The sequence below is a fragment of the Arachis ipaensis genome, chromosome B6, assembly GCF_059453495.1.
Source record: "Arachis ipaensis isolate K30076 ecotype BB chromosome B6, ASM5945349v1, whole genome shotgun sequence".
NCBI lineage: Eukaryota > Viridiplantae > Streptophyta > Magnoliopsida > Fabales > Fabaceae > Arachis > Arachis ipaensis.
The window spans coordinates 91,049,935-91,077,203 of record NC_142441.1 but is presented as its reverse complement, the minus strand read 5'-3'; the positions used below and the strand labels follow the sequence as shown (position 1 = coordinate 91,077,203).

The 27,269-nt window shown below is 35.5% G+C and overlaps 1 protein-coding gene and 1 long non-coding RNA gene across 2 annotated transcripts; one reads left to right on the top strand and one right to left on the bottom strand.

Annotated features, from left to right (window-relative positions):
• Nucleotides 1-10,790: 10,790 nt before the first annotated feature.
• LOC148561736 (uncharacterized) lies at nucleotides 10,791-14,132 on the bottom strand. Its single transcript, XM_088490787.1, has 7 exons — nucleotides 13,646-14,132; nucleotides 13,210-13,537; nucleotides 12,641-12,711; nucleotides 12,473-12,598; nucleotides 11,701-12,127; nucleotides 11,439-11,613; nucleotides 10,791-11,357 (listed from the first exon to the last, which is right to left on the bottom strand). The coding sequence occupies exons 1-7, from the start codon at nucleotides 14,130-14,132 to the stop codon at nucleotides 10,791-10,793; spliced, it is 2,181 nt and encodes a 726-aa protein (XP_088346913.1).
• Nucleotides 14,133-20,203: 6,071 nt separating this feature from the next.
• Nucleotides 20,204-22,698, top strand: LOC148561735 (uncharacterized). The gene is made up of 5 exons (XR_015885783.1): nucleotides 20,204-20,323; nucleotides 21,309-21,361; nucleotides 21,558-21,693; nucleotides 21,997-22,080; nucleotides 22,605-22,698. It is a non-coding gene; the product is annotated as an uncharacterized LOC148561735 (long non-coding RNA).
• The last annotated feature ends 4,571 nt before the right edge of the window (nucleotides 22,699-27,269 follow it).

The following is a 27,269-nucleotide window of genomic DNA, read 5'->3' as shown; positions in this document are numbered from 1 at the left end:
CTAACAACCCCAACCTTACAAAGAATCTCCAAGTTCTTATCCATGTTCTCCCGTTTAGATGGAGCACCGACGACCCAGTAATAACGTACGATCGTGCAGAGAAGTGATGGATGATATTTTGTATTTTGATAACGTCATCTTGGCTCAAGATTTTGAAGAACTAGTGTGTTATTTCCTCGTTTTTGTAATCTAGAGGGATTAGGAAATGTCATATGTGTATATATGTAAATAGTTAATAACTAGCTACTCCTGGAGATATCATAACTACTGATTTTAATTAACAAGCGATATAAATACGTGAAATTTTTGGTACTACTTTATCTATTATTATCTATGATTTTATCTATAAAGGTTTCTGCTCATCAAACCGAACGCATTTTCAAAAGAAAAAGTTAAAATTACCTTGCAAAATAATTCCGTACAACGAATTAGGCTCCTATAATAAAATATTAGTTAAAGTTAAGGAAAGCAAGTTAATAACACTTAGCCTCTAGTGTGATCATGACATACTAGAAGTTAGGTTGTTATAAGATGGGGAGCACAGTTATCTCTTGTGAAGTGTCAGGTCATTTGGGTTAGTGAAAGAAATTCGGTGATTTTAAAATCTACTTGTTAATTTTTATTTTAATTGCACAATGACCCAAATGCATTGAGACTAAAAGGAGGGTGAAGTTAGTGTCTCTAATATTCGTTGTAAAATTGTGAAGTTAGATGATCAATGAGTGAATTTATAAGAATTTATGAAGTGGCTGCATTTTTCTAGTCTTCTGATTTTAAAACCCTGTAACTGCAGCACCTTATAAATTCTTCATAAATTTTTATATATACCAAATGAGTTGGGACCAAATCTAACCTGAAAGATGTTATTGTTAGAACCCTATCATATATAAAATATTATTGGAAATGAAGGAGCATTTTGTTATTTTTGGTGAATTTTGAGAAGCAGAGTTGTGTTTTAAATAGTTGTACTTTGAAGTTAAACTAAATTTAAAAGACAATGGTTTTTGAATGAGTACCCAGCTATATTTAAGAATTATTCTATTGAATATGAAATTGTTAATCCTTATGATGTCAAACGAGTGTTACTCTTAGAGTCCAAGATTGATTAGGGCCACTGGATTAGAGTTAATAAAACCCCGTTATGCAAATTTTGACCTTGAACCTTGATAAATGAGATAAGATGTGCTTTGGGCTGTTTGTTTAATAAAGGCTATAGATTGGGATGGATTTTGTTGGCTTGGCAATTTAAAGGCTTAATTGAGGATATTGGAAGTGTATGGTGTTGTTGAAAAGAAGTGTGCAAGTCACTTTGAGAATTTGCATATTTGATATTGAGATATTTGAGAAATGATTATGACATAACCATAGACCTATCCCTGAGCAAAATAGAGTTTCCCAAACATGAATTGTTTGAACACGTTGCTAAAGATATAAGTCCTAGTTTAATTTAAAAGGAATGATTATGCAAATATGACCTGCAGGTGTGAAAGTTCTGCGAACCTAGACTGGGTATGAAAGTGCACAATAGTGCTATGCACTAGTTCCGTGAGTAAACTATTCTGGTTTTGATTTGAAAGCTGGACGATGGTGCTCTGTAGTAGTTCTGCGAATTTATGTATACGAGATATGACTCCGGGATGGTGGTTGTGATAACAAAAAGGTTATGTCTGGTGATATGTGTGTGTGCGCGCGCTATTTGTGCTTCCAACTCATTCCCCCTTCTGAGACTCTGTCTCAAACAGTATGTATTTCTATCTCTTCTCCCTACCTCCTACGATTCACAGATGGGGATGATGATCAAGTTCACCCACTATTTAGAGGGGCATGACTGCCATCTAGACCTCTAGGTGTCGAGTGCAATTTTGGCAGCTTCGACCAAAATTCATACTTACATTTTGTTTGTCCACCATCTTACTATATCTTTCGATTCATCAGTCCTTGATCTTGCAGGTCCGTTTGAGGGATTTGAGATTCATGGAGCTAATCCACCTGTTGTCCCTAAGGTTCTTGCTACACTGGCCCTTGTTGTTGTTGTTCCATCTGCACCTAAGCCTAAGGCCAAGCTTGAGCCCAAGCTTGAGGAGTATGCTAATTAAGGAGCAGGTTACGATCAGACATACTCAGACTTACCTACTAGAGTATCTAGGAAGACCCAGCGATGCCACCTTTTGAGGACGAGGCTAGTTCTGCACTCGGAGAACAACATTAAGAAGATTCCTATTGGATCTAGTTTAGAATAGTTCCGTCCACACATGATTATCGGTGTGGGTTTAGGGTGGGAAACATATCACAAGCACGCACGCACAGGGTTGCTAACGGTGAGAAACAAATCTAAATAGTTAAGGGTGGGAAACATATCTGAATTGGACATGTGGCAGCAAAGGAGGTGTTCGTCGGCGTTGGAGTGGAGATGTTTAGCGCCGTTGACAAAACAGAGAGCAACAATCGGACTCCAAAATCGTTGATGAACCTCGAAGGAGAAGGCGTCGAGCTTCTGTCTTGGTGCTCCCAGCAAGTCGAGATCGAGTGGGTGATTTAGGCGTTACAGAAGCATCGCCGGTGAAGATCCAGAAGAAGGCACCGATGCAGGCGACGACAGGAAGATCGGCGACGGTGAGGAAGCAGACAGCGGAAGGCAGCAGTTGGATTGAAACTTGCGAGGAATCTCGGTCGCATAATGGAGATGGAGGCGTTCTTCTTCACCGAGTCTGGTCTTAGGGTTGGGGACTCCGGTTCCTGCGGTTTGGGCTCGTCTGTGGGCTAGACCCGTAGACCGTTAACAAAAAAAAAAGAAAACACAAATGGTGGAGACAAAAACTGAAACTGAAATTTTTTTAAGAAAATCGGCTAAAATATGAGTTTAAGAACTAAACATTTTTTATTAGAATACTTGTATAATAATTAGTAGATAAAAAAAGAATATGATATATATAAAATAATATAAATTATATTTTTTTGTCTCTAATATATCAAATTTTGTTAATGTTTAATTTAAATAAATTTTATTTTTAACTTTGAAACAAATTTTTTATTTTATTTTTTATAATATATAATTATCCAACTATTATTTTAATAACATCTAAGTAAATTACTCTTAATTATTTTTAAAATTAAAAACAAATTATCTAATATAATTTATATACATTAATTTATAATTTAAAATTATACACTATTTTATTTAAACTAATAAGTTCTAATATAAATATTAAAATTTAAAAATTATTAGTTTGAATTACATCCAATTGATTACATTTAAAATAAATCTAAAATTTTTAAAATGATATTTAATTTAGACATAGTTTCAAATAGTTTTTTTATTTTATTTTCAAATGAATGTCAACCCAGATGTTATTATAATTTTGAAAATACATATATATATTGAATATAACTTATTGAAATATATTTAATTTTAATATAAAAATTAATCTTTTATTTAAAAATTGGCACAATATTTGATTTGCATTTTACAAAAGATTCAAAATAATATCCAGACTTTAGAAGTTTTTCTTATAACATAAAACTTTTCAAGTCATGATGATAACAATGCCAAAAATAGTAATCAATCGTTAATAATTAAAAAAAGAATAAACTATCATTTGTACCCACAAAAGTTAAAAACGCTGACATATCTACGCATAGAAAAAGGAAATTACCATTTGTACCCATGAAATATGGGTTTCGCACAACAAAATTATCCAAACACTAAAAAATTACCTAAAATTCCTAAATTACCCTTATCTTCACCACCACACCACCTCCTTCACCCAATCACCTTTCTAACCCTAACCCTCTTCACCCTGTCACCACCCCTCTTTCTCTTTCTAATCTCAAATCTCACCACCACCCCCTTTACCCACCACCCCCCATCAAGCTCTTCACTCAATGGTGGCTCCTGCTACCCCCCGCAACCGTCACTGGAATCCTCGTCCTAGTTCACGGATTTACCGGCGAATCCAGCTGGTTCCTCCAGCTCACCGCCATCTACTTCGCCAAGGTCGGATTCGCCACCTGCGCCATTGACCATCAGGGCCACGGCTTCTCTGACGGCCTCATCGCCCACATCCCTGACATCAACCCCGCCATCGACGACTGCATCGCCTTCTTTGATGAATTCTGCTCTATGCTTTGATCCTTCTCTTCCTTCCTTCCTCTACACCGAATCCCTCGGTGGCGCAATCGCGCTATTAATCACTCTCCGCTACCGCGACTCGTCGGAAAATATCTCATCCGCGAACCGAGCATGAGCTCTGATTATGGTGTCGTCCTCTTCTGGGGTGAAGGCCTAATGCTCCACCTGTGGGGAGACACCATTGGAGCCTGCAAAAAATGGGTTGGATCATGAACCTGTAATGAAGAACAAAGCAAAAGGAAATCAAGGGAGAGGTAGATATAACAACGGCAGGGATCAGGCAACGATGGTGGTGGTTCTACGACGCGAAAAGAGGTGAAGAGGGTTGGCTATGGCAGCGATAAGGTAGCGTGAAGAGGAGGGTCTCTGATGCAGTAGGCTCTGGTTCGAGGCCGATGGTGATGGTGGCGAGGAGAAGTTGGCGCGGTGTTCCTGGTCTCGGCGTAAGCCTGCAACGTTGCTGGCGGAGAAGGGGGTGAACAGTGATGAGGAGGGTGATACGGTGGTATGTGGTTGATGTTGGAATTGGGTGGCTGAGAGAAATGAGAGAGAGAGAGAGAGAGAGAGGGAGAGAGAGAGAAAGGAGGGAGGAGATGATAATGGTGGAGAGAATGGTAGTTTAGGAATTTTATTTAATTTTTTAGGGTTTGGATAATTTTGCTTGCAAAAACTATTTTTTATGGATACAAATGGTAATTTTCATCTTCTATGGGTAGATATGTCAGCATTTTCAACTTTCGTGGATAGAAATGGTAGCTTACTCTTAAAAAAAAATAAAACCAAACTAAAAATGGCATAGTTTAATAAAATAACGAGAATAATTATAGAAAAATTTCATAATAGCATGTGGTATATTTAATAAGAATTGTTTACACATATTTCATATTTATTTTTTTTCATAATTTAAAATATATAATACAAATATCTAGCTACTATTTTTCAATTAATAATAAATATTAATTACGTTCGCAATCATTAAAATAACTCTCATTACTTTACTCGGATTTTCATTTTCGGAATACATTTTTCTTAATTAAATAATAAACTTTTCTAAAAAGAGAAAACTGACTTTAATAATCTGAGAAGATATTTTGTTAAGAATTAGATAAATTTATATTGGATGAATATTTAAAAAGAAAAGCAAAAACTGTAACAATTGTTTGATGTTTGTCCAATAATTACATACACGCACCTTTTCTAGTACCTTTTGTATAAAAAATCGTTGCAACATCATATAAGATTTCGGTGAAAAAAGGGCTAAAGATTACTGCTTCTCTACACCCGATGCAGAAAAAAGGCAAGCGATAACAAATACATAATAATGGAACCATAATTCATATACTCAATGTATAAATAAAATTATAACTCGTTAGCAACTATTGATGGTGGTAAAAAATTATAATTACCATTTTAGTGCAAAGAAAAAAATAATGAAAAGAAATTTTGCATTTCTTTTATAAAATGGAAAATAAAAAATGGGATTACATGGACCATGGTGGTGATACGAATTTATATCAAGAATTAGACGAAATTAGAGATAATCAGAGAGAATAGAAGAGAAATTCCTAAAATTAAAATCAAAAAGAGAAAGTAAAATTTTTAATTACATCATGTATATCCTACATTATTACATAATACTCCTATTTATAGTATAATTCTCTAATTTGGCTATCTCAATGTTAATCCTATCATTATCCTACCCTTCAAAACAACCTTGTTCTCAAGGTTGGAAAAAAATATAAAGCCTAATTAAAATCGTAAATGTGAATTATAAGTACTAAACAAAATTAATTAAAAAAATATATTTTTTATACTATTACTTAAAAATTAAAATAAAAATTGTCCACTAAGATCACATTGTTTAAAATAATATCTACCAATTAAAAGATAACAAGCTTCCTGCATCTGAACCAAAACAATCAAATAACCCATAATGAACCTTAATATACCTTCAGCAAAAATTATGATTTGAGTTTTGATCCGTTAACAAAAAAGTTGTGCTGGCTTCAGACTGGTGGAATTGGGTTTGCCATTGGCCCACTACATACCCCAAGGGTCTCCAATGCATAGCGTCATTTGTAACCTATCTCAGAATTGCATCTTTTCTCCCCTTTTCCCGTGCTCTGCTTCTTTAATCCACCTTGTTCTGAATCCACACTCGCGGTTCCATGGAAAACCACCGCTGCAGCTCCAACCCTCGCACCGCCGGCCGTCGCAAGCTCACATGAACGCACTGCCGTTGCCGTCCGGCTCTCGTCCCTCCGCTGTTTGCTGTTCGAGTTCTCCCTGCCTCTTCCCAAAGCCGCCACTCGCCCCCAAACTCCATCGGTCACCGCTGTTGTTTTGCCCTCCGTCTTCACTGACGCTGTTCTCCCCTCCACCGTCACGAGTTTCCGCTAGCCCATCGTGGACGCGCCGACCTCGACGCCGCTACCTAGGGTCAGACCGGCTGGTGCTTCTTCCTCGACGCCGCCTCCTCTGTTCAGCATTGAAGTGTTGTCGGTGCCACCCAAGACCGCCATGTGTGAGTTCAGATGCGGTGGTTTTGGTGGTGGTCGCGTCACCCTCACTGCTGCCAGGTCGTGATCCGCGAACGCCACCTTCTCCATCGCGACGGCTTCATCCCCGGTATCGCTGCCTCTGCTCTAATCTTCGCCGCTCTGCACACTGTCGCCGCCTTCCATGAAGATCTCTTTGTTCCTCTTTTCTGGATCTATGATATTTGAAATTTGGTATGAACTTTTTAATTGTTGCTGATAATGTGTTGTTGCGTCATTGTAATTACTAATTGACATCGATGATTCCAACTTTGTTGCTTGATCTGAAATTTCTGTAACTAGAGCTTGAAATTTTGATTGAATATCTGGGTATGAGATTTGAATTTTCGCTTGATCTGCACTTTCTGTTGAATCCTCTTGTTGTTGAGGTTGAAATTCAAAATTAAAATCTGTTGCTTCTTCTTTTGTGTGTTCTATATTCATGTTGAATCCTGAAATTTGTTTGACGTTGAATTAGTTTGAATTATTGGATTTGGATTGGCTGTTGAGGAATCACATTCTTCCTCTAGCTGAGATTGATACTTATCTAAGTATATTCTAATTTCTTCCAAAGCTATATCTAGATCTAAAACTTCCTTCCAAGAAATTTCTGATGGCAGTATAGGACGAGAATTTGGCACAAACTGATGCAAAAATGCCATATCAAAAACTGATCTAGTTGTAGTAGGATTGAATTTATTCCATAACCGAAACCATGTTAGAGCCTTGCCCGTGAGGTATTTGGAAGTTTCCAATAATCTTTGCTCTTCAGGAGTACCTTGGGAATTCCAAAATTGTTCAATGAGAATAAACCACTGGGAACCATCTCCAATGCCATCAAACATAGGAGATTTGTTCAATGAAAGCACCATTTGATACGAATTTATATCAAAGAATTAGAGAGAATTAGAGATAATCAGAGAGAATAGAAGAGAAGTCCCTAGAATTAGGGCCAAAGAGAGAAAGTAGAGTTTTCACTACATCATGCATATCCTACATTATTACGTAGTACTTCTATTTATAGTATAATTCTCTAATTGGACTAGCCCAATATTAATCCTATCAGGTGGCTAGGTAAATTAAAAGAGAGAGGAAGACCAGAACATAAATGACACTTCCTAATTACTACATGGAAGCATATAGTATACTACAAGTTATGAAATCTAGAGAGTCATATTCTTGGAAAAAAAAATTTACCTGATACAATAGATTTTAATTACAATTTAAACTCTAATTGATGATAAAAGAGATGTAATATGACCATCACTGTCTCCAAGTACCTGCACAATAATTGAAAATTATCATGGAGTTACAGTGTAGATTTGTTGATTAAAAAAAATATTAAATTAACTTGCAGCAACTCATATGGACTAAAATCTTTATGAAATTAAAGAATTGTTGAAACATGATGTGGATTTTACAAACCACAAACTATTGGCAAGTGTACCGAATCGTCTTAAATAATACCACGGGAGTAGATTATCATTTCTACGACAATTTAACAGATGAAGCAAAGCAATAGTCAATTGATTATTCTAGTTAGACGAAAAACTTAAGATTTCAAGAACACTTAGTATAAAAATAGGGAAATTTAACAAAGGCAATAATAAACGAGTGAGAAAACAATATGATTAAGAGAGTTAAGGGTTTATTGTTGTTGAGACTTTCAGAAAAATGTTTTCACTCTCCAGTATTCTATAGTGGTTTCTCAGATTCACAATTTTTGCAAATTTGGTCCTTTAGATTCTAACGGCCTGTTTGGTTGGTATCCATATTCATCAGAGACATAGACACAGTGACATATGTATATTGTTTGTTTAATGAGACATAAAATTATCATAGATACGGCGACACACACATGAACATAAAATACATGTTTTTAGTGTTCCACCTTTAACCTGTGACACACATTTGAGACACAGACATAGTTTTTAATTTCCACCTTTGTCGTTACTATCTTTCTCTATTTCCATTTATACCCTTCTTCATTTAACCCTAATTCACTTCTTTTTCTCTTCTTTCCTACCTTCTTCTTCACTGCCCCCTTTCTTCCTCTATGCCTCCCACTCCAACTGCCGCCTCATCATCTTCTTTGTCCTTCTCTACCGCCTCCATTTCTTTGTCCTTTTTTGTTGCCTCTCCTCATCTTCCTTATCTCCACTGCCTCCTCCTCCTCTTCCTCATCCTTCTCCTCCTCATCTTCATTATCTCCATTGCCTAAACTCTTCTTTGCTTCCTTATTTTCGAGCTTCCCTCCGCTTAGATTCATCACCGACTCTGCTTTGTATCTATCTTTGTCAAATTTACCGCCATCGCCTCTGTCGTGCCTCCTTCTCCCTCTCTCAATCAGCCTCATAGATCTACTTTCGTCTCTCCGCCTCTTTTAGTTTTGTCTCCGCCTTTTTTTACAATTCCTCCGCCTCTCTTCATCGTTGCCAGAACCATCTAGTTCTCTATTTTAATTTTTTAATTCATATATTTTTTTATTTAGATTTTGATTGAAAATTGTGTTTATATATTAAATTAGATTGATCTGAATTTTTAATTTATTCTCTATTTATCATTATTAATAGTTATAATTTGTATTGAAATGGTGGTAGAGAGGTGGTTATAGTGGTTTTAATGGTGGTAATTTGAACTGAAATAATGGTAAGAGGTGGTGTTAATAGTTTGTGATAGGGATAACATTGTCATTTTGTTAGAATGGTAAATTGGAAGTAGTATTATGTTTATGAGTATCAAACAAGTTCTCAAATTTTATGTTTTATCGTGTGTATGTCAATTTGTGTCTTTATGTCTGTGTTTTATTTGGTCCCCTAGATTAAGTTTCGGACACTATAATGGTCCATAAACTCTTTTTTTGCACTGAATCAACAAGCACAATAATGATATGGCACTCTCTTGCCACGCTGGACTGATGTGAAACTTTGATGTTTATGTTTAGTCCCCAATAAAGGACAAAATTTTGTCTTTATGACTCTTATTGGCATCTAAAACGATTTTTACATGTCGTAACAATTGTTACATATCATTTTGACCTTCAAACTAAAATGTAGTCATTTCACTCCAGTCCAAGGTGATAAGGGAAAGCCACATCATTACTGTGTTTGTTGAGTTAGCACCGAAAAAAGGTTCATGGACCAATAAGGTGGCCAGAGCTCAATTTAGAAGACTACTATCTTGTCGTTAGAATTTAGAGAATCAAATTAGTGTAAGTCGTAAATCTGATGGACCACTATAAGATTTAGTCAAAAGACTTATAAAAAAACAATAAAAATAAAAATAAGGTAAATTTTGGTGTTGTGAGGGATGATTATAGTTTTTATATATAACTAGCAAGAGGCCCGCGCATATGCGCGAGTGGGTGATTAAGTTTGAGCAATTAATAACAGATATATGAGAAGAAAATATAGAAATTGGATAATAATATGTTTGTCATCTACATTTATGAAGCTTAGAAATATGATGAAAATGATGTAAATAATAATTCTGGATCATGCATTAATTAAACATGGTAAATTAGTATAAATACATGGCAAGAAAAGAAAATTTGTTTGTTGAAGCAAAAGTGTAAATTTTCCATTCTAAATTTGATAGCTGTGCTGCAATAAACAACATAAATACCAAGTGAGTTTGTAAATTAATAATGTGTACAACATATAGATAGAATGATAAGGGTAAAACTTGGTAAAATTTTAGAAAGAAAATATTGAGACATAAATAAGGAAGAAATAGTTAAGAAATAATTCAAAGAAATTGAGAATATAATCCTTACTTATTGTGTGTGACACAATACAGCGGCAAAATCAAATATTTCTAAAAACTTCATGATAAACGACATTGTTGGTTTTAGTGTAATTATTTGAATTGTCATGAGAAATAACAATCTTCAGTCCATATTTATTAGTAATTCTTGATACTGTAACATATAGTTGGCCATGTGTGAATACTGGCTGTTTAAGGAGTAACCCAACATAATCCAATGATTGTCCTTGACTTTTATTTATAGTCATGGCATATGAGAGCATCAAAGGGAATTGCCTTCGTTGAAACTTAAATGGCAGTTTTGTATCCGAAGGAGTTAATGTCATCCTAGGTATGAAAACCTTTTCACCAATATTTGATCATAATAAGACTTCTGCTTCGATAACTTTGTTGCCAAGCCTTGTGATAACTAATCTAGTACCATTACAAAGGACTACTGAATGATCAATATTTCTAATAAGCATGACAGGACAGCCTTGCCTAAAGCAAAGCTCATGATTTCGAAGTCCGGGAGATTTAATAGTTGCCAAAAATTCTGGAGTGTGCATTGATGCCAGATTGTCTGCTGCACTTTCTTTAAAGGAAGGTGAATCGGAGTTGAGATAAACTTTTTTTTCATTTTTATTTAAAGCTATCATATAATCATTAACCCGTTCAACAATGTTGACTGTTGGAGCCAAAATAGTACGGCCATGCAAATTCCTGAACTTTGTGGGATCCTTTAGGTAGTCACTATATGTAGCTTCAACAATTGTAGGAATTGGGTCATTAAAATTTGTAATTAAGAGTTCAGGTGGTATAGGGACCACACTGTATCCATCTTCTGAATGAGCAAGCTTTCCATCTCCTAAATCAAGGATCCACTGTGCAAATTCTTTTTGTTCTCTTACGCTTTCATCTTCTATTGAAGACCTTAATCTTATATTCTGAGTTAAACTTAATAACTTGCATTCATGTCATAGATAAGAGGAATTAATCGATGCATTAACAATATCTTGTCTAGATACCTTTGTTATCACTGGGAGGATTTGCCTAAAATCACCACCAAAGACGACTGTTTTCCCCCCAAATGGCAACTGTAAACTTGAATGATTTATGTGCTGAAGCAAGTCTCTCATAGTTTGATCTAGTGCTTCAAAGAAAAATTTATTCATCATTGGTGCTTTATCCCAAATAATAAGTCTGGTTGCCAAAATTGACTAAGCTAGTGGGCTTCATTGTTTTATATTATAGGTGGAATATTCATCAGGAGTTAGGGGGATTGCAAACCTGGAATGAGCTGTTCTTCCTCCAGGTAGCAAGAGTGAAGCTATTCCATTTGAAGCAACTGTTAGGACTTTTTGACCCTTTGATCTAAGAGCAGTTGAGATAGTATTCCAAATGAAAGTCTTTCCTGTAGCTCCATACCCATATCTGAATTGACAGCTTGAAGGATTTGGGTCATATACATATTTTTGTTCTGTTGTCATTTGTGATAAAAATTGCTTGTGTTGCTCAGCCAACATAACTCGATCATAACGGAGTTCATCCAATATTAATTTGTTTTGCAAAGAGCCACGTCTCATGCTGTGGATGTTATCCATGTTGGGAAATCGCATTGTTGCATATTCTCGAAGTATTTTGCCATTGCTGTTAAGTATTTGTTCAATCTCTATTAGAGTAAGCTCTGATAATTCATCATTTGATAAAACCAAATCTGCAATTAAAATTGAAAATGAGTATTAGAAAATTCACCCTAAAAACACCTTAAGACATTTGATTGTACATTGTGACATTTATATTTGCTAAAAAGTTTCAACAATTTTGATATTAATAACATAATAAATGATATCATGTGGACATTTGATGAAGAAAGTTGCAGCAAAATATATTAAAGAATAAGTTCAAACATGGTAAATTGAACATAGCTATATGATTATGTAGTATCCCATCTAAAAGTAAAGTCCAACATTTTTGCCAAACTACTTCAGGCCGAGTCATTGAATTTGACCACAAAAGATTTGCAAACAACTTTCTCAGATAAATCCAGAACTCCAATGACTTGCTTCTTCAATAGAATTAATGTATTCTTGATCATCATCAAGTAAACCACGCGTGTAAGATGCATCTCTGAATGTAGGATAAACAACATCATTGAAAGACCAAAGTTCTTCATAGCTTCTTGACCCTTTAACAATGTTGAGTAACATTCTTAAATAGTATAATTCACCTGCAGATGGAGGGACAAAGAATAATCTACCAATAACAGTGTTTGTTTTCCTAGGCTCCCATATTCTAAGGCTGCGTTTCCAAAAAAATTCAGTCGGAAAATTGTTATAAGTTAATTGTCTAGCTGCCTCATACTCTGTGTTTGCTTGAAACCAAGCTATGAACATGGATTCTTTAATTGTTTCTTTATCAAGAGTTCTTTGCAAATTGTCTTGATCTTCAAAGATAACTAGTTGTTCATCGGGCAAGTGAAAGCTTAACCGTTCAACTGAAGGTCTTCTACAGTGAATACCAAATGCAAATATTCTCCAAGCAGATTCACATAGAGAGATATACCGACAATCATAATACATTTTCACTTCATCTATGATTGAATTAGAATTGGGAAGCGTTGAAGTTGAATAAAAAGAAGCCGTGACTCGATCACTTCCTTTTGTTAACATACTTAAAAAGATACTTTATCAATCTTTATTGATTGCACCATTCAACATTGATATGAGTACCATACTTCATTAATAAGAACTTATTATGTGGCACAACATAATGATTATCCAAAAGAATACCTGAAACCTCAATGGTATGACCGTCATTTTGACGTCTATAAAGTGGATATCCATTTTGATTGATCGTGGTAAATTGTACAAATTTTTTAGGAAAATGTCGGGTGCAAACACCATCTCCATGCAAGGTGAATTTTTGTTTGCAATTCCACGGGGTCCATGCATCATAAAAGCCTTAATTGTCTGATAGTATTCTAGATCCAGATTCTGATTTGGAATTTCTACTGAGATAATGTTGTCTATGTCATTAGGACCAGGGAATTTTTTCTCTTGCGCAAGAAATAGTAGTATATGTGCATGCGGTAATCCACGCTTCTGAAACTCAATAGCATATATAACTGCAATAATAGATATGCATTAAGTATGATTGTATTATAATGGATTGAAATAGTTAACATTTTCCCATGAAAAGCGAGAGTTTGGAGTATTACCTGCCCTTCATGTACCAAAAATTCTATTCTTTTGGATATCTTTGGTGAGTATGATCAACTTTGCCCTGAATAATCTACAAACCATGTCTGGTCTATCTTCAGGTTTTAAATTCTTTTCCTTATAATAGTGCTTCAATTCTTCCCACTGGGGGTTGCAGGTTACTGTTGTAAATAAATCTAGATAACTAATTGACCTACAAATTGCCATTGCATCTTGGTAATTCTGAATCATATATCGTGGTCCCCCTGTGAATGTTACAGGTAAAACAATGCGCTTGCCTAGTGACGATGCCTCAGTTTCACCGTTCAGAATTGCATCTTTCAGACCTTTATAGATTTCAGCTCTGAATTGTCTTTGCTTTGAGTATACATATTTAAGTCTAGCCGCTTCAACCATTGAGAATGCATCAACTAAAAGCTGTTGAAAAAGTCGTCGAGAATACAACAAAATACCTTCATGACTTGGTCTATGCTGGATTCTAAATGCAAAAAAATCCCTCATGGTAACGTAGGAGATTTCCTATGTAGAATTTTTTGGCAATTTGTTTAAAAGGATGTTTTCTCTCCACCCGTCTTCACCATAAAGAAATAGTAAAGGATATTGTAATCCTAAATATGATGGGTTGAGTTCTGAAATTCGTTGAAGTTGGCCAGATTTTGTTTTGATAATAATATCTCTTTCTTTTGTATTTGAATCAAAATCTCCAACAACTAAACCTGCAACCTCATCAACAGATGGTAGATTATATCGCCTTCCATCTTTGCCCCTTTTTCCAATAAGCCGTAAACGAACATTAGTTTGTCGATTAGTTCTAATTACGTCTCGTACCATGCGAAAACTTTTTGCAAGAATGTTATGTTGATCCAGCATTTCAATAACATTAGATATGATCTCCAAATTCCATTGGTTGGTTTTGTTGTGTATAAATTATGCTCACTATGAAATAAAGCTTAATAAATAGAGGCAAGATTGAAGTAATACTAAATTAATACCTAAGAATGGAACAGCGATTTTTGATCTCATTTTGTGTATCATAGATGTAAAGTTGTACAAATTTTGCTGACTTCCCTCTTTTGGTAATAAGCGTCCCATTAAATGATAATTTTGACCATGTAATATAAATGTAGGAGGACCATCTATCTATTTTGCCACCCAATGAACGTAAAGCAAACATACTATTGTATGTGCGCGTGTTTTTTTGAAAGTGAGTAGCCTTTGCATCACAACAAAAAATTAGATCATTCAATATTTGAGGCGCTTCCTGTAATTTAGGTAATTCAACTTGGCCCTGACGATAACACAAAGTGAAAGTTGGATTCCTTGCATTATAGCTTTTGTTAATTTGTTCTTGATACCAAAACTCAGCTCCACAATGTCGGCATTTGAAATTCGAATCTCCAAGGTCTAGATAACCCGTGATATGAAAAATATAATGAGTTTGAAATTGTATAGGGCTATTTTGAAAAAAGCAGGAATAATTCTTTTTGCTGTTAACCGTGTGGCATTGGTTCTGAGTCATTATGAATATCGTGCTGCTGGTCTGGTTCTCCTGGAATGTAATATTATGATTTTGTTAGTAAGGCAGAAGGTAGCAAGTCAACTATTTGTATGTGTGAACCGAAACAAAGTTGGAAAATGTTCCTCACTTTTTAATTTAATTCAATTTAAACATGATATGGAATTGAGAACTGCTTAAACAACACAATTTTACCTTGATGCTCTTCTGCATATGATTTATTTTGTCTCTCAATATTGTAGTTCTGTAGATTGGGCCTTGATAAATAACTCATTCCATGATCTGTTAAAGAAAAATAAGGTAGTTATTATTTGTAAGCCAACTTGTAATAAAGATATGATTGTTGTCAAATATCTATCAGATATGTACTCTTAAATGGATAGCTCATGGAAATAAAATATGGGTGGAGGTATTTTTAATTTCTTCAATTACATCAATTTTAGCAAGTGGGTAAAAACTGAGAAGTTTAAAAGGCTTAAGGTTAGGTAATTTTAAAGGCTCAATTTTATAGTAAAAGAGAATGAGCATGTGTTATGCTCAATTATGGATTAGTGGTGTTCGTTATTAATATGGATTTTTTTTAATTTCCAATTGCAAATCGGAGGCTCAAATTTGGCTGGCACGAACAAACCGAATGTCCAATTTTTGACAAAGTAAATTCAAATTTATGGGAAAATCAAATTGAACCTTCGATTTATGTAGGGTTAGTTTTTTATTTTAAAGGAGAAACAAATCGGTGGATAGGTTTTTTGAAAAGAAAAATAAAGTTGCAGAAAACCTAAATCTGAGAGTAGGTTTTCTCAAAGAATTTTGAAAAATTCAAAAAAATCCAAATATGAGGGTAGATTTTGTGAAAAAGAATTTTAAAAATTTAGAAAATCTAAATAGGAAAGTCCAATTTTTGGTTTCCTAAATCTGACCATCTGATTTGTTTGTCACTGTCTTTCACAACCAAGGATAACACACCCAACTCCAATACAACACTACAAGAAAATAGAACATTTGTAACAAAAATTAGTAATTGTTACATAATAATAATAATGTTTTGTGACAACAATATAATTTGTTACAAAATTCAATATTGTTTGTAACAAGTTTTTTGTTTGTCACAAAATATAAAAATTTTTGTCACAAAGCATCTGTTCGGCTGATTTTTATATTAAACAAGATTCTTATGTAATTTTATTATAATTCAATATTTTGCATGATAGAGATTAAAATTTAGTAATGGAAGAATTATATTGTTTAATTTAAATAATTTATAGGTTTAATTACTATGTTATTCCCTATAGTTAATTTTTAATTAGGTCCCTATACTTTTTTTCTTTTAATCGAGTCCTTGCACCAATTTATTTTTTTAATTGGGTCCCTACACTTTTTTTTCCCTTTTATTTGAGTCCCTACACTATTTTTTTTAGTTGGGTCCCTATACAATTAAGCCAATTACTGCCAAAAGGGACCTAAATAAAAAAAAATTTAGTGCAGGAACCCAATTAAAAGAAAAAAAAAGTATAGGGACCTAATTAAAAATTTTGCGAAACTATAGGAACCAACAGAGTAATTAAACTTAATTTCTATTATAAATAAATTATGGTTTATTTTATTAATTTGAATTCTATATTTTTAGAAACTAATCTAAAGTAATTAAATTAGTTTTATGAATATTTAGAGTTAAGTTAATTAATATTTTTGTGAATTTTATTGTAATTGGTTATTTTATATTTTTATTTTATAATTTAAATTAAAAATAATTAATTAAACTAAGTACTATGTTGATAAATAATATTTTTCAATATTTTTAATAGAGTATATTTAATTTTAAAATAATTCAACCCTCTAATTTTATCAAAATATCTATTCATATTTATCCTTATTCCTTTATAAAATCTTTAATTTCTAATCCTAAATTCCAAAATTCTCAAATTAAACAAAAAAAAACCCTAATTTCCCCTAACCCAGCTCCTTAAGCCACACAAACCCCCCTTTCGACGAAACACACACACACTTCACAACAAACCCACCCACGCAGAGATCAACGAGGGAAGAGAAGAGAAGAGAGTTGCCCGCTTGTTGCCGCCGCACCCAGCCCGTTCCGCCGCCACCAAACTGTCGAGCCCAGAGGAGAGAGTCACCGCTGTGCTGTCCACAAGAGAGAGCTCGCGCAGAGAGGGACAACTCGCGAAGGAGGGGTTGCTGCCTAGAGTCACCATCGTTCGTGCCTTGCCATCGCCGTTCTGCCTTCCATCAAGCTCGAACCGTCACTGTTCAAGTTGCTGTTGCCGCCATCACACGTAACGTCCCGCAGTTCCCCTCACCGCCGTCGATGCCGATCTGAGTAGAGGAGAGGAGGAAGAATGACAAGAAAGGAAGGGAGTCATCCGCGTCACCACCGTCGAACCACACTCACTGCCAGCGAAGCTTCTGTTGCCGTCGTTGCAGAAAGTGGGTTGCTGCTGCCGTCATGGCCGTCTTCCTTGCCGCTGCAACTTCATTCAATTCTCAACTGTTGTAACTTGCCACTGGTACCAATCGAGACCTTTGCTACTAATGGTTCACTGATAAGTTCTGTGAAGTTCAATTTTTTATTTCTATCTAAAATTCTGAGCTACTTTTTTATTTGGTGTAATTTTAATATCTAGGTATTCATAAAGTTATTCTTATTTTGTTGATTTGATTTTATTTTTCGTGGTTAAGTTTGAGAGAGACAAGGAGAGGAGAGTAGCGGCTCATAGGAGAACAGTGCTGAGAAAAGAAAGCCAAGTTGCTGAACATTCTAGAAGGCTTCGCGCCATTGAGACTCAGATCAATCGAGAGACCTCAAAGATGAGAAAAACTATTGCAGAGGTGTCTAATTTGCACAGGTCAAGTACGTTGCTAATCTTATTGTTTTTATTGAAAATTTGGTAGCAAATTTTTCATGCTTGTTATGATGTTGGAACTTGAGAATTTGATTTAGATGAAAAGTTGGCAGATAAGCATTCAACATGAATTCCTGCTAACGTACATTTACCTTTATAAATTATAACAAAATAGGTCCATCCATTTTGTGTGCCTTGAATGCTTTTCTGTATTCATGTTTTCTCTTTTAGGACGTTAAATTTTCATGTTAACAATGTGACACCCTAATGTACATGCTATGGAAGATTAAATACTTTGTACAGTTTAGCCTACTTATCATCAGGTAAATCCTATGGATGTTTCTGATTGACAAGTCTCAACCATAAAGTCTGAAAGTAATAGGTTTAATAAATGAGATAGTTAGCAAAAAGATTGCAAGTTCTTTGTGCTTCTGTTGCGTCTTCCTGTCTCAGCAATTCAGCATGTGTTGACGTCACACACTGCTCGTGTTCATATTTTTTTGCTCAATGCGTGATTTTGATCTTTATCCAATAGATACGATTCTTTGTGCTGATGTTGTGGATGATTGCTCAATCTAATCCTTGTGTTATGTGGATGTCTAATCGTTCCTTGCTATCTTCTGTAGATGAGCCAGGCAAACAGGTTAGGAGTGCTATCAGGATTAAAAACACCATTAAATCCTACGTAGCTTTCAAGCTAGAGTGAATATCTAAAACTATTTATTTATTCCCCTCTTTTAGCATTTCCTTTTCCCCATTTCTAGTTTTTGTTACTATTGAGTTACTTCGGCTTTGAACTCAATTGCGTATTCTTTGTTTCTTACTTACTTTGTAATAGTTTGCAGGAGAACAATTCGATACCACTATATTAATTGATTATTGATATATGTTATGATTTTAAATCAATAGGATAACTTAGCTATATGTCTTGACAAGATTCCCTTTTTTTATTATTATTTCATATGTATATGCAGTTTCAAACGACTGCACCTAAAATCTGTTTCATGAGTCCACCTGGGGCTATCCTCGCACTGGGTGAGAGTATCATAGCAACTGGTAATGATCAATATATTATTTCTCTGTATTTTCCTTTTTATGTGTAATAGAAGATTGTTGGAAATACAAGGCCAAGTTACCTTACCATTTATGTTTTACTTGATAGTGTTTAGGTGCTTCTCTATGTTCTTATCTTGTATTTTGACATAAACCTCATTATGGAACTTTATGAGTGTAAAAGCATAAAAAAATTCAAGTATATTTGTTATGAAGATTTTGGTGAAAATTGTGTTTTGTAGTGATTGTTTGACAATTGATACTTATGTAAATTTAATAACTTTGCTCACTAAGTTGTGATTGAATTGTGATTAATTAGCCCAAGTTTATATATTGAATTTGTAATTCTTGATAATTTGCATTCTTGATTGGCTAGTTTTGAACTTTGAGAATAGATTCTTAAAGAATTAGTTAATTTTAACTTGTAAGTTCTAACTTAATTTTTACTCGGATGGAGATAATGTTATGTGTTATTTTTTAATTTTGGTTTTCATTGTTTATATTTGCAGGGGTACAAAATTGATGCCAACATGCTAGACTTTATATTGACTGAAATATGCTAGAAGAGTCAAGAATTATAAATTTTATATGATAAAATTTTATGTTAAGAAAAAGTTGTGTTTAGTTGAATTTGTAGACACTACAAAAAACATTATAATTATCGATGCCAAAAATTGACGGCTAGATTTAATGTCGATATTTTTCGATAGTTTTTCGTCGATACAATAAAAAAATAATTCAGAAATAAAAATATTAAAATCGACGACAAAGTCGTCTATTTTTTTGGCGACTTTAATATTATCGTCGTAACGTCGACTGTAAATAGGGTGAAAATGATTTTTCTTTAAAATCGACAAATACTTCGTCTATTTTAATATTTATAATATCGACGGCCCCTATTGTCGATAAATTTAAATGATAGAGATTCTTTGCAAAAATTAAATGAATGGTGTTAGATCTATTATATAAAATCGACAGTCAGGATGTTAATTTATTTTTTAACTAAAATCGACGACTTTTCTGTCGATTTTTATCAACAATAAATTACCCCCGCTCTTATTCCCCGCCTCACTCGTTTCCCCCTAATTCACAGGTTACATTTTACCTCAATTTCTGCTTTCTCCATTTCACCTCAGAAGCTTGTCCTCAACATCTCCGTTGGCGAGAGTGGCGATCGTCTCACCAAAATGATGGGAGATGTTTGATGGATAAATTAAAGTTCAGAAGCTCCATCCCTCGATAGATAAATCGTCTTGCTCGAATTGGTAAGTGAAGTTGTTGCTGTTTCTTGCATGTCAATCTAGACTTTGCTATATGCAATTTTATTGTTACGAATCCTAAATGTTAAGATCAGTTTAATTACATTGGGAATAATATAGACATAGACATACATAATTAATTGCATTGAAGAAACATGAAACATTTATCTAACATTCCAGCGAGTTAAGATCGATCACAAAAGATAGATGTTGTTTTGACATTGATGACCATGTTGTTACTGTGTTTTCAGTCTAGTATTATGTATTTGCTAGATCTTGCTTCCTGTGCTTGTAGGGCTCTTTCATTCCTAAGTATAACCACTTCTTTGGATATTGAGATGAACTGTTTGATCCTTGTTTTCGTTGAAGATGCTTCAATATTCAATTTCTAATTTTTACTCATTGTAATCACGTTTTTTTTTGCAAAGGTGAAGCATATGCAGGGTCGGTATGTGTGTTGTTTTTTCTGGCCTAGTGCCTGCTCTTTTTCTAATGAACCAAAGTAAAATGCGACCATGCTCTGCTGCATTTCTTTGGAGGGAAAAAAATCTGACTTCCATTTTAGTATTTTAAGAACAATTATTTTTATTAGTATTGTTACTTTCTATTATCCTTGTCACATTAATTTAATTAAAGTACATTCCTTGCGACTAATGTTATTGTAGGCTGAATGAGAAATTGACAATGCACCATCAACTGTCTTTGTATTGTGACATGATTTTCTTGGCAAATTGATTTACCAGTAACCAAGTTATTTGAACTTGAGAATTGAGATAACATCGCACATTCCATTTCTATCAAGAGTCCCAATACCCCTTTTTTTTTCTCATAGAGTCCCAAACTCCCAATATTCAAGTTTAGAGGTTGTGGTTTATTGTACAGTAGCTGAAGAGGGTCTATCATCATTCTGGAAGTTGAAATGTTTCTAAGGACTAATTAGAGTTAAGAGAAATGTAAGGTTAATAACAACTATTTTCTTTTCCATTTTCAGGTCTCTACAAATCAAAGTATTCTAGATTTGGAGATGGCAACCAAATTAGGATGGTGTGCTATTATTTTAGTGGACGTGCAATCAGTTATTTTAATGAACGTGCAATCAGTTATTTTGTTTAGTTATATGTGTACTATTTTTTGCTATGTTATTTGCAGATTAATCTAGTGGGATATTGTTCTTACCTATCTTTAGTGTTTTATGCTTGTACTGAAGTGTTGACTTTTAACAAATACTTTGTGAATTTAGTCAGGAAACATCAAGCAAACTCTCATGCAAAAAAGGGATGGGAATAATTTACTAATGCTGTTATAAAAACAATCTCACAGAAAAGGGAAGGTGTTGTCTTTCTGTTGTGGGGCAACTCTGCTCAGGAGAAATCTAGGTACTACCTCTATTGTATAACACACTAAAAGCTTACAAGCTTTAGAAACTAAATGTAGAGTCGGCATCCTGGGTTTATGTAGTCAGCTTGATCAAAAAAGATTAAACTTCAAGTATTTATTGTCTCTTTTTCAGAAATAGATGACAAGCATGTTTTTTTATGCAAATGTACATCTATAATGTATAAAACTATAAGCTGCTCCCAGAAGAGTTTCTATAAACTAATTTGGACTATTTTCTTTCCTTGCTTGAAAGATAATTTCTGCAAAACTTGTTGATGAGCTTGTATTGAGTGCATACTCAGGTTAATTGATGCAACAAAACATCATATACTTCAAGCTGCACTTCCTTATGGCTTGTCTGCAAATAGAGGCTTATTTGGGTGCAGGTAAGGTTGTTTTGAAGTATAATTTAATTGTGTTAATTTGGTAAATAATGAGCGCAAGAAGAACTTCTGAATTGGTAAATAATGTACACAATACTACTGCTCTATAATAGGACCTGCAGAGTTCTAAAGTGGAAGTTGTAAGTGTTAGCATCATGCTTGGTTGATTAAGTGGAGAGTGCAAATATATTTAGTCATCACAGTCTAAAATACGAACATTCTTTTAATCTCTTTCATCAACTTGGCATTATTGTATTAAAAAACATTTTTCACTTTTCTCCTACTCCACCACTGGTTTTCATTATTCATCTTCATGGCAGGTGATCTGAAATAGCTGTTTCATATTCTGTTCCGCTGACACATTGAGCCATATCTTGGTTTCCACTTAAATGAATAGAGACGTAGATCTCATATATTACTAAAAAAATATTTTGAAAACCACGTTAATCAGTTATCTATTTATCATCCCCCTAAACCAGTTTTCATGCTTACTTTCTATCTTGTGTATTCTGAATCCATCTGAGCAGGCACTTCTCTCGCACAAACCAGCTTCTGGAGAAAAGGGGAATAGATCCCATAGATTGGAAACTATAACATGTAGTGTTTGAACTTTGAAGCCCAAAGCTTTGTTCCTTTTCATCAAAACCTTTTTGAAGTTTGGTTTAAGTTCTTGGGTCTTGTAAGCTAGTAGTTCTCTTCACCTTATTTCAGTATTTTTATATGTAAAGTTTCATAATTAGCACACATAATGGGAAAAAGTTTGGAAGTTGTTTTGTTATTTAATTTTACATGTATTTCAGTATTTTTATATGTATAGTTTTCTTCTTGTGAATCAATATTATTAGGCATCATATTGATACATAATAATAGAATATTCTTCAAAAATTTATTTGCCTCATTTTTTAATCTTTAGTATAAATTTTATTTTTATATTTAAAAATTTATTGGTATTAATTGTCTACTATTTTCAAATAAAAAATGAATAAAAAATATAGCTATTAAAATCGACGACAATGTTGTCGCTTTTTAATTTAAAATAGACAAAAAATCAACGACATTCTTGTCGCTTTTTAAATTTAAAATAGACAAAAAAATAGATGATGACTTTGTTGATACTTTAATAATTGTTCATACCCTGGGTCGAGCTACCCAATCTGGGATGATTGGCGACAAAAGTGACCGACCTCTTCAGGTCAGACTATCCGACCTCTTCTCAAAGAGGTCGGTCAAATCGACAGGAAGCCCAAATAAAGGGCCCAAATAGAGGAACACGACCCAAATCCACAGGCCGTCCAAGCCTATAGAGATAAGGGCGATTCCCTTGAAGATAAGCTGACCTCAACTCAAAGATAAAGATAAGATAAGATAACTAACTTATCTTATCTAGAAAGGTCACTCTACAACCACTATAAATACACTGGAGCACCCAGGTATAACTCATACTCTGATTCTACAATAAACCTGCTTAATGCCCGTGCTAACTTAAGCATCAGAGTCTCTTGTAGGTACCCCCCACCCTCCGGTGACCAAGGATCAGAAGTGAAGCCAGTCCAACCAGTCGGACACAACAGCTCCGGCCGCCACCAGCCAACCGGAGACGTCATCTCCAACTAGTACAGAAGATCTCATCCGAGATCGGCCTACAGTTTCAGGTAACCCTCGGAACATTGGCGCCGTTGCCGGGGACCTGGAAGTCATCCCATCATCATGGCGGACGACCATGATTCAGATCTAGAGGACAGAACGCCGCACAAAAATGCGGACGCTACACCAAAAGATACTCCGGAGTCTAATGGAGACAAAAACTCATCAAATCCAGGAGTAATAGAAGCACTTCAAAATTGTTTAAAGCAACTTAAAAAAGAAAGCCAGCATCAACAAGAAGTTGGCAAGGATCTACAAAGAGAGGTAAGGCGACGTCGAGAGCTAGAAGATAAAATCCTACAACTCGAAGCCGATGTCAAAGCAAAGGCTACCCGGACCACCCCTGAGGACAATTCACGCAAAGATCAAGATCCATTCACTAGGGACATCATGAAAAATAAAATTCCTAAGGACTTCAAACTCCCGGATATGACTCTGTATGATGGCACTACAGATCCCAAGCATCACCTCAGCAACTTCAGAAGCAGAATGTACCTCACCGACGCCTCAGACGCTGTTCGCTGCAAAGCTTTTCCAACGACTCTCACGAAGACAGCAATTAGATGGTTCGACAACTTACTTCCTAAGTCCATATCAAGCTTTGACGACCTAGCCAAAAAATTTCTGGCCAGATTCTCCATCCAAAAAGACAAGGCCAAACACGCCCCCAGTCTAATAGGAATCAGGCAAAGGAGATCGGGAAAGTCTTCGCAACTACATGGAGAGATTCAACAAAACGTGCCTAGACATACAAAGCTTGCCAACAAAGGCCGCCATCATGGGCCTCATCAATGGCCTACGAGAGGGACCTTTTAGCCAATCTATATCGAAGAAATATCCCACATCTCTGGATGAGGTGCAAGAGCGAGCGGAAAAATATATCAACATGGAAGAAAACTCTCGGTTGGGAGAAACCTCAAAATCCGGATTCTCCTACCGAGACAAAGATAAATAATCCAAAAAGACGGAAGATCGACAAGGGGAGAAAATTAAAAAATATCACAATTACACCCCTCTTAGGGTATCCCTGGTAGATGTTTACAAAGAAGTCTGCCATACGGAAAAGATACCCCCAGCTCGACCATTCAAAGGCAAAAGAGGTGGAGAAAATCGGAACGAATACTGTGAATATCACCGAGTCCGAGGGCATTCCACCAACGAATGCTTCGACTTAAAAAACATCATAGAAAAATTAGTGAGAGAAGGAAAACTAGATCAGTTTCTGGCCACCCGAGATGATGATCAAAGAAAGAGAAGAAGGGATGAAGATGTCGGACAAGTCGAGCGATCACCTCGTACGCCATAAAGACATGTCCATATGGTACATGGAGAATTTGCAGGAGGAGGAATCTCCAAATCATCCCGCAAAAGATATCTCAAAGAAGTATATCATGTCGAAGGAAAGGAGGAAGCTCCCGACATCCCTGCAATCACATTCACCAAAGAAGATGCATCCGGTATCATCTCAGGACACGACGACCCCATGGTCATCACCATCATACTGGCAAACGCCAATCTCCACCGCACATTAATAGACCAAGGGAGCTTCGCCGATATCTTATTCAAAACTGCCTTCGACAAGCTCAGCTTAGAAGAAAAGGATCTTAGAGCATACCCTAACAGCCTGTTCAGACTGGGAGATACCCCAGTACAACCGCTACAATACGTGTCACTACATACAACCCTCAGAAAAGGGAACCAATCCAGAACACTCAAGATAGACTACGTCGTGGTCGACGTAAGTTCAGCCTACAATGCCCTAATAGGTCGGAAACACTAAATCAACTCGGCGCAATAGTCTCAACTCCACACCTATGCATGAAATTCCCAACTACAGAAGGGATAGCTACAATAAAAGCAGATCAAAAGATGGCACGCCGCTGTTATAATGAAAGTCTAAACCTCAGAGGCAGAGGAGAAGAATTCCATACAATTGAGCTTGGTGGAGTTCAGAGACGAGAAGAACTCCGTCCACAGCCCGAAGGAGAAATAGAGAAAGTTCAGATCGGAGATACCTCGGACAAAACAACTAATATTGGCACGATCCTGAAGGGAGACGCAAAAGAATTACTGGTACAGTTCTTACGAGATAATGTCAATCTCTTCGCATGGAAAGCTGCAGACATGCCAGGCATAGACCCCAAGCTAATGAGTCACAAGTTGGCGGTTGATGAGTGGATAATTTATACGCTTTTTAGCATTATTTTTAGTATGTTTTTAGTACATTTTAGTTAGTTTTTATTATGTTTTTATTAGTTTTTAAATAAAAATCCCTTTTCTGGGCTTTACTATGAGTTTGTGTATTTTTCTGTGATTTCAGGTATTTTCTGACTGAAATTGAGGGACCTGAGCAAAAATCTGATTCAGAGGCTGAAAAATGACTGCAGATGCTGTTGGATTCTGACCTCCCTGCACTCGAAGTGGATTTTCTGGAGCTATAGAAGCTCAATTGGCGCGCTCTCAATTGCGTTGGAAAGTAGACATCTTGGGCTTTCCATCAATATATAATAGTCCATCCTTTACCCGAGATTTGATGGCCCAAACAGGAGTTCCAAGTCAGCTCAAGAATTCTGGCGTTTAACTCCAGAACTGGCACAAAAGCTGGAGTTAAACGCCCAAACTGGCATAAAAGCTGCCGTTTAACTCCAAGATATGTCTCTACACATGAAATCTTCAATTCTCAGCCCAAGCACACACCAAGTGGGCCCCGGAAGTAGAATTTTACAATAAACACCCTAGCTTACTCATTTTCTGTAACCCTAGGTCACTAGTTTACTATAAATACTACCTTCAGTGATTCATATTGTACCTCATGACACTTTACACGTTTCTTGTTATGTTTTCTACGGCATGAGTCTCTAAAACCCATTATTGGGGGTGAGGAGCTCTGCTGTTCTTCATGAATTAATGCAATTACTACTGTTTTCCATTCTATTACGCTTGCTTCCATTCTAAGATATTCATTCGCACTTCAACTTGATGGATGTGATGATCCGTGACACTCATCATCATTCTCACCTATGAACGCGTGCCTGACAACCACCTCTGTTCTACCTTAGATTGAATGCATATCTCTTAGCCTCATGATTCAAATCAGAGTCTTCGTGGTATAAGCTAGAATCATTGGCGGTCATTCCTGAGATCCAGAATGTCTAAACCTTGTCTGTGGTATTCTAAGTAGGATCTGGGAAGGGATGACTGTGACGATCTTCAAACTCGCGAGTGTTGGGTGTAGTGACAGACGCAAAAGGATCAATGGATCCTATTCTGACATGATCGAGAACTGACAGATGATTAGCCGTGCGGTGACAACGCATTTGGAACATTTTCACTGAGAGGACGGGATGTAGCCATTGACAACGGTGATGCCCAACATAAAGCTTGCCATGGAAGGAGTCTTGCGTGCATGAAGAAGAAGACAGTAGGAAAGCAAAGATTCAGAAGACAAAGCATCTCCAAAGCCTCAACCTGTTCTTCATTACTGCATAACAAGTATTTATTTCATGTTCTTTTACTTTTTACAATTAAATCTGAGAATTACTGATATC

Excerpts from the sequence above, each read along its gene's own strand:
- LOC148561736 (XM_088490787.1), bottom strand. The coding sequence starts at position 14,132 with ATGAGGGATTTTTTTGCATTTAGAATCCAGCATAGACCAAGTCATGAA. Across the intron at positions 12,712-13,209 it reads ATGACGGTCATACCATTGAG|CCTTAGAATATGGGAGCCTA; the intron begins GTTTCAGGTATT and ends TTGGAAACGCAG. Across the intron at positions 11,614-11,700 it reads GGAAGAACAGCTCATTCCAG|ACTTATTATTTGGGATAAAG; the intron begins GTTTGCAATCCC and ends TTTGGCAACCAG.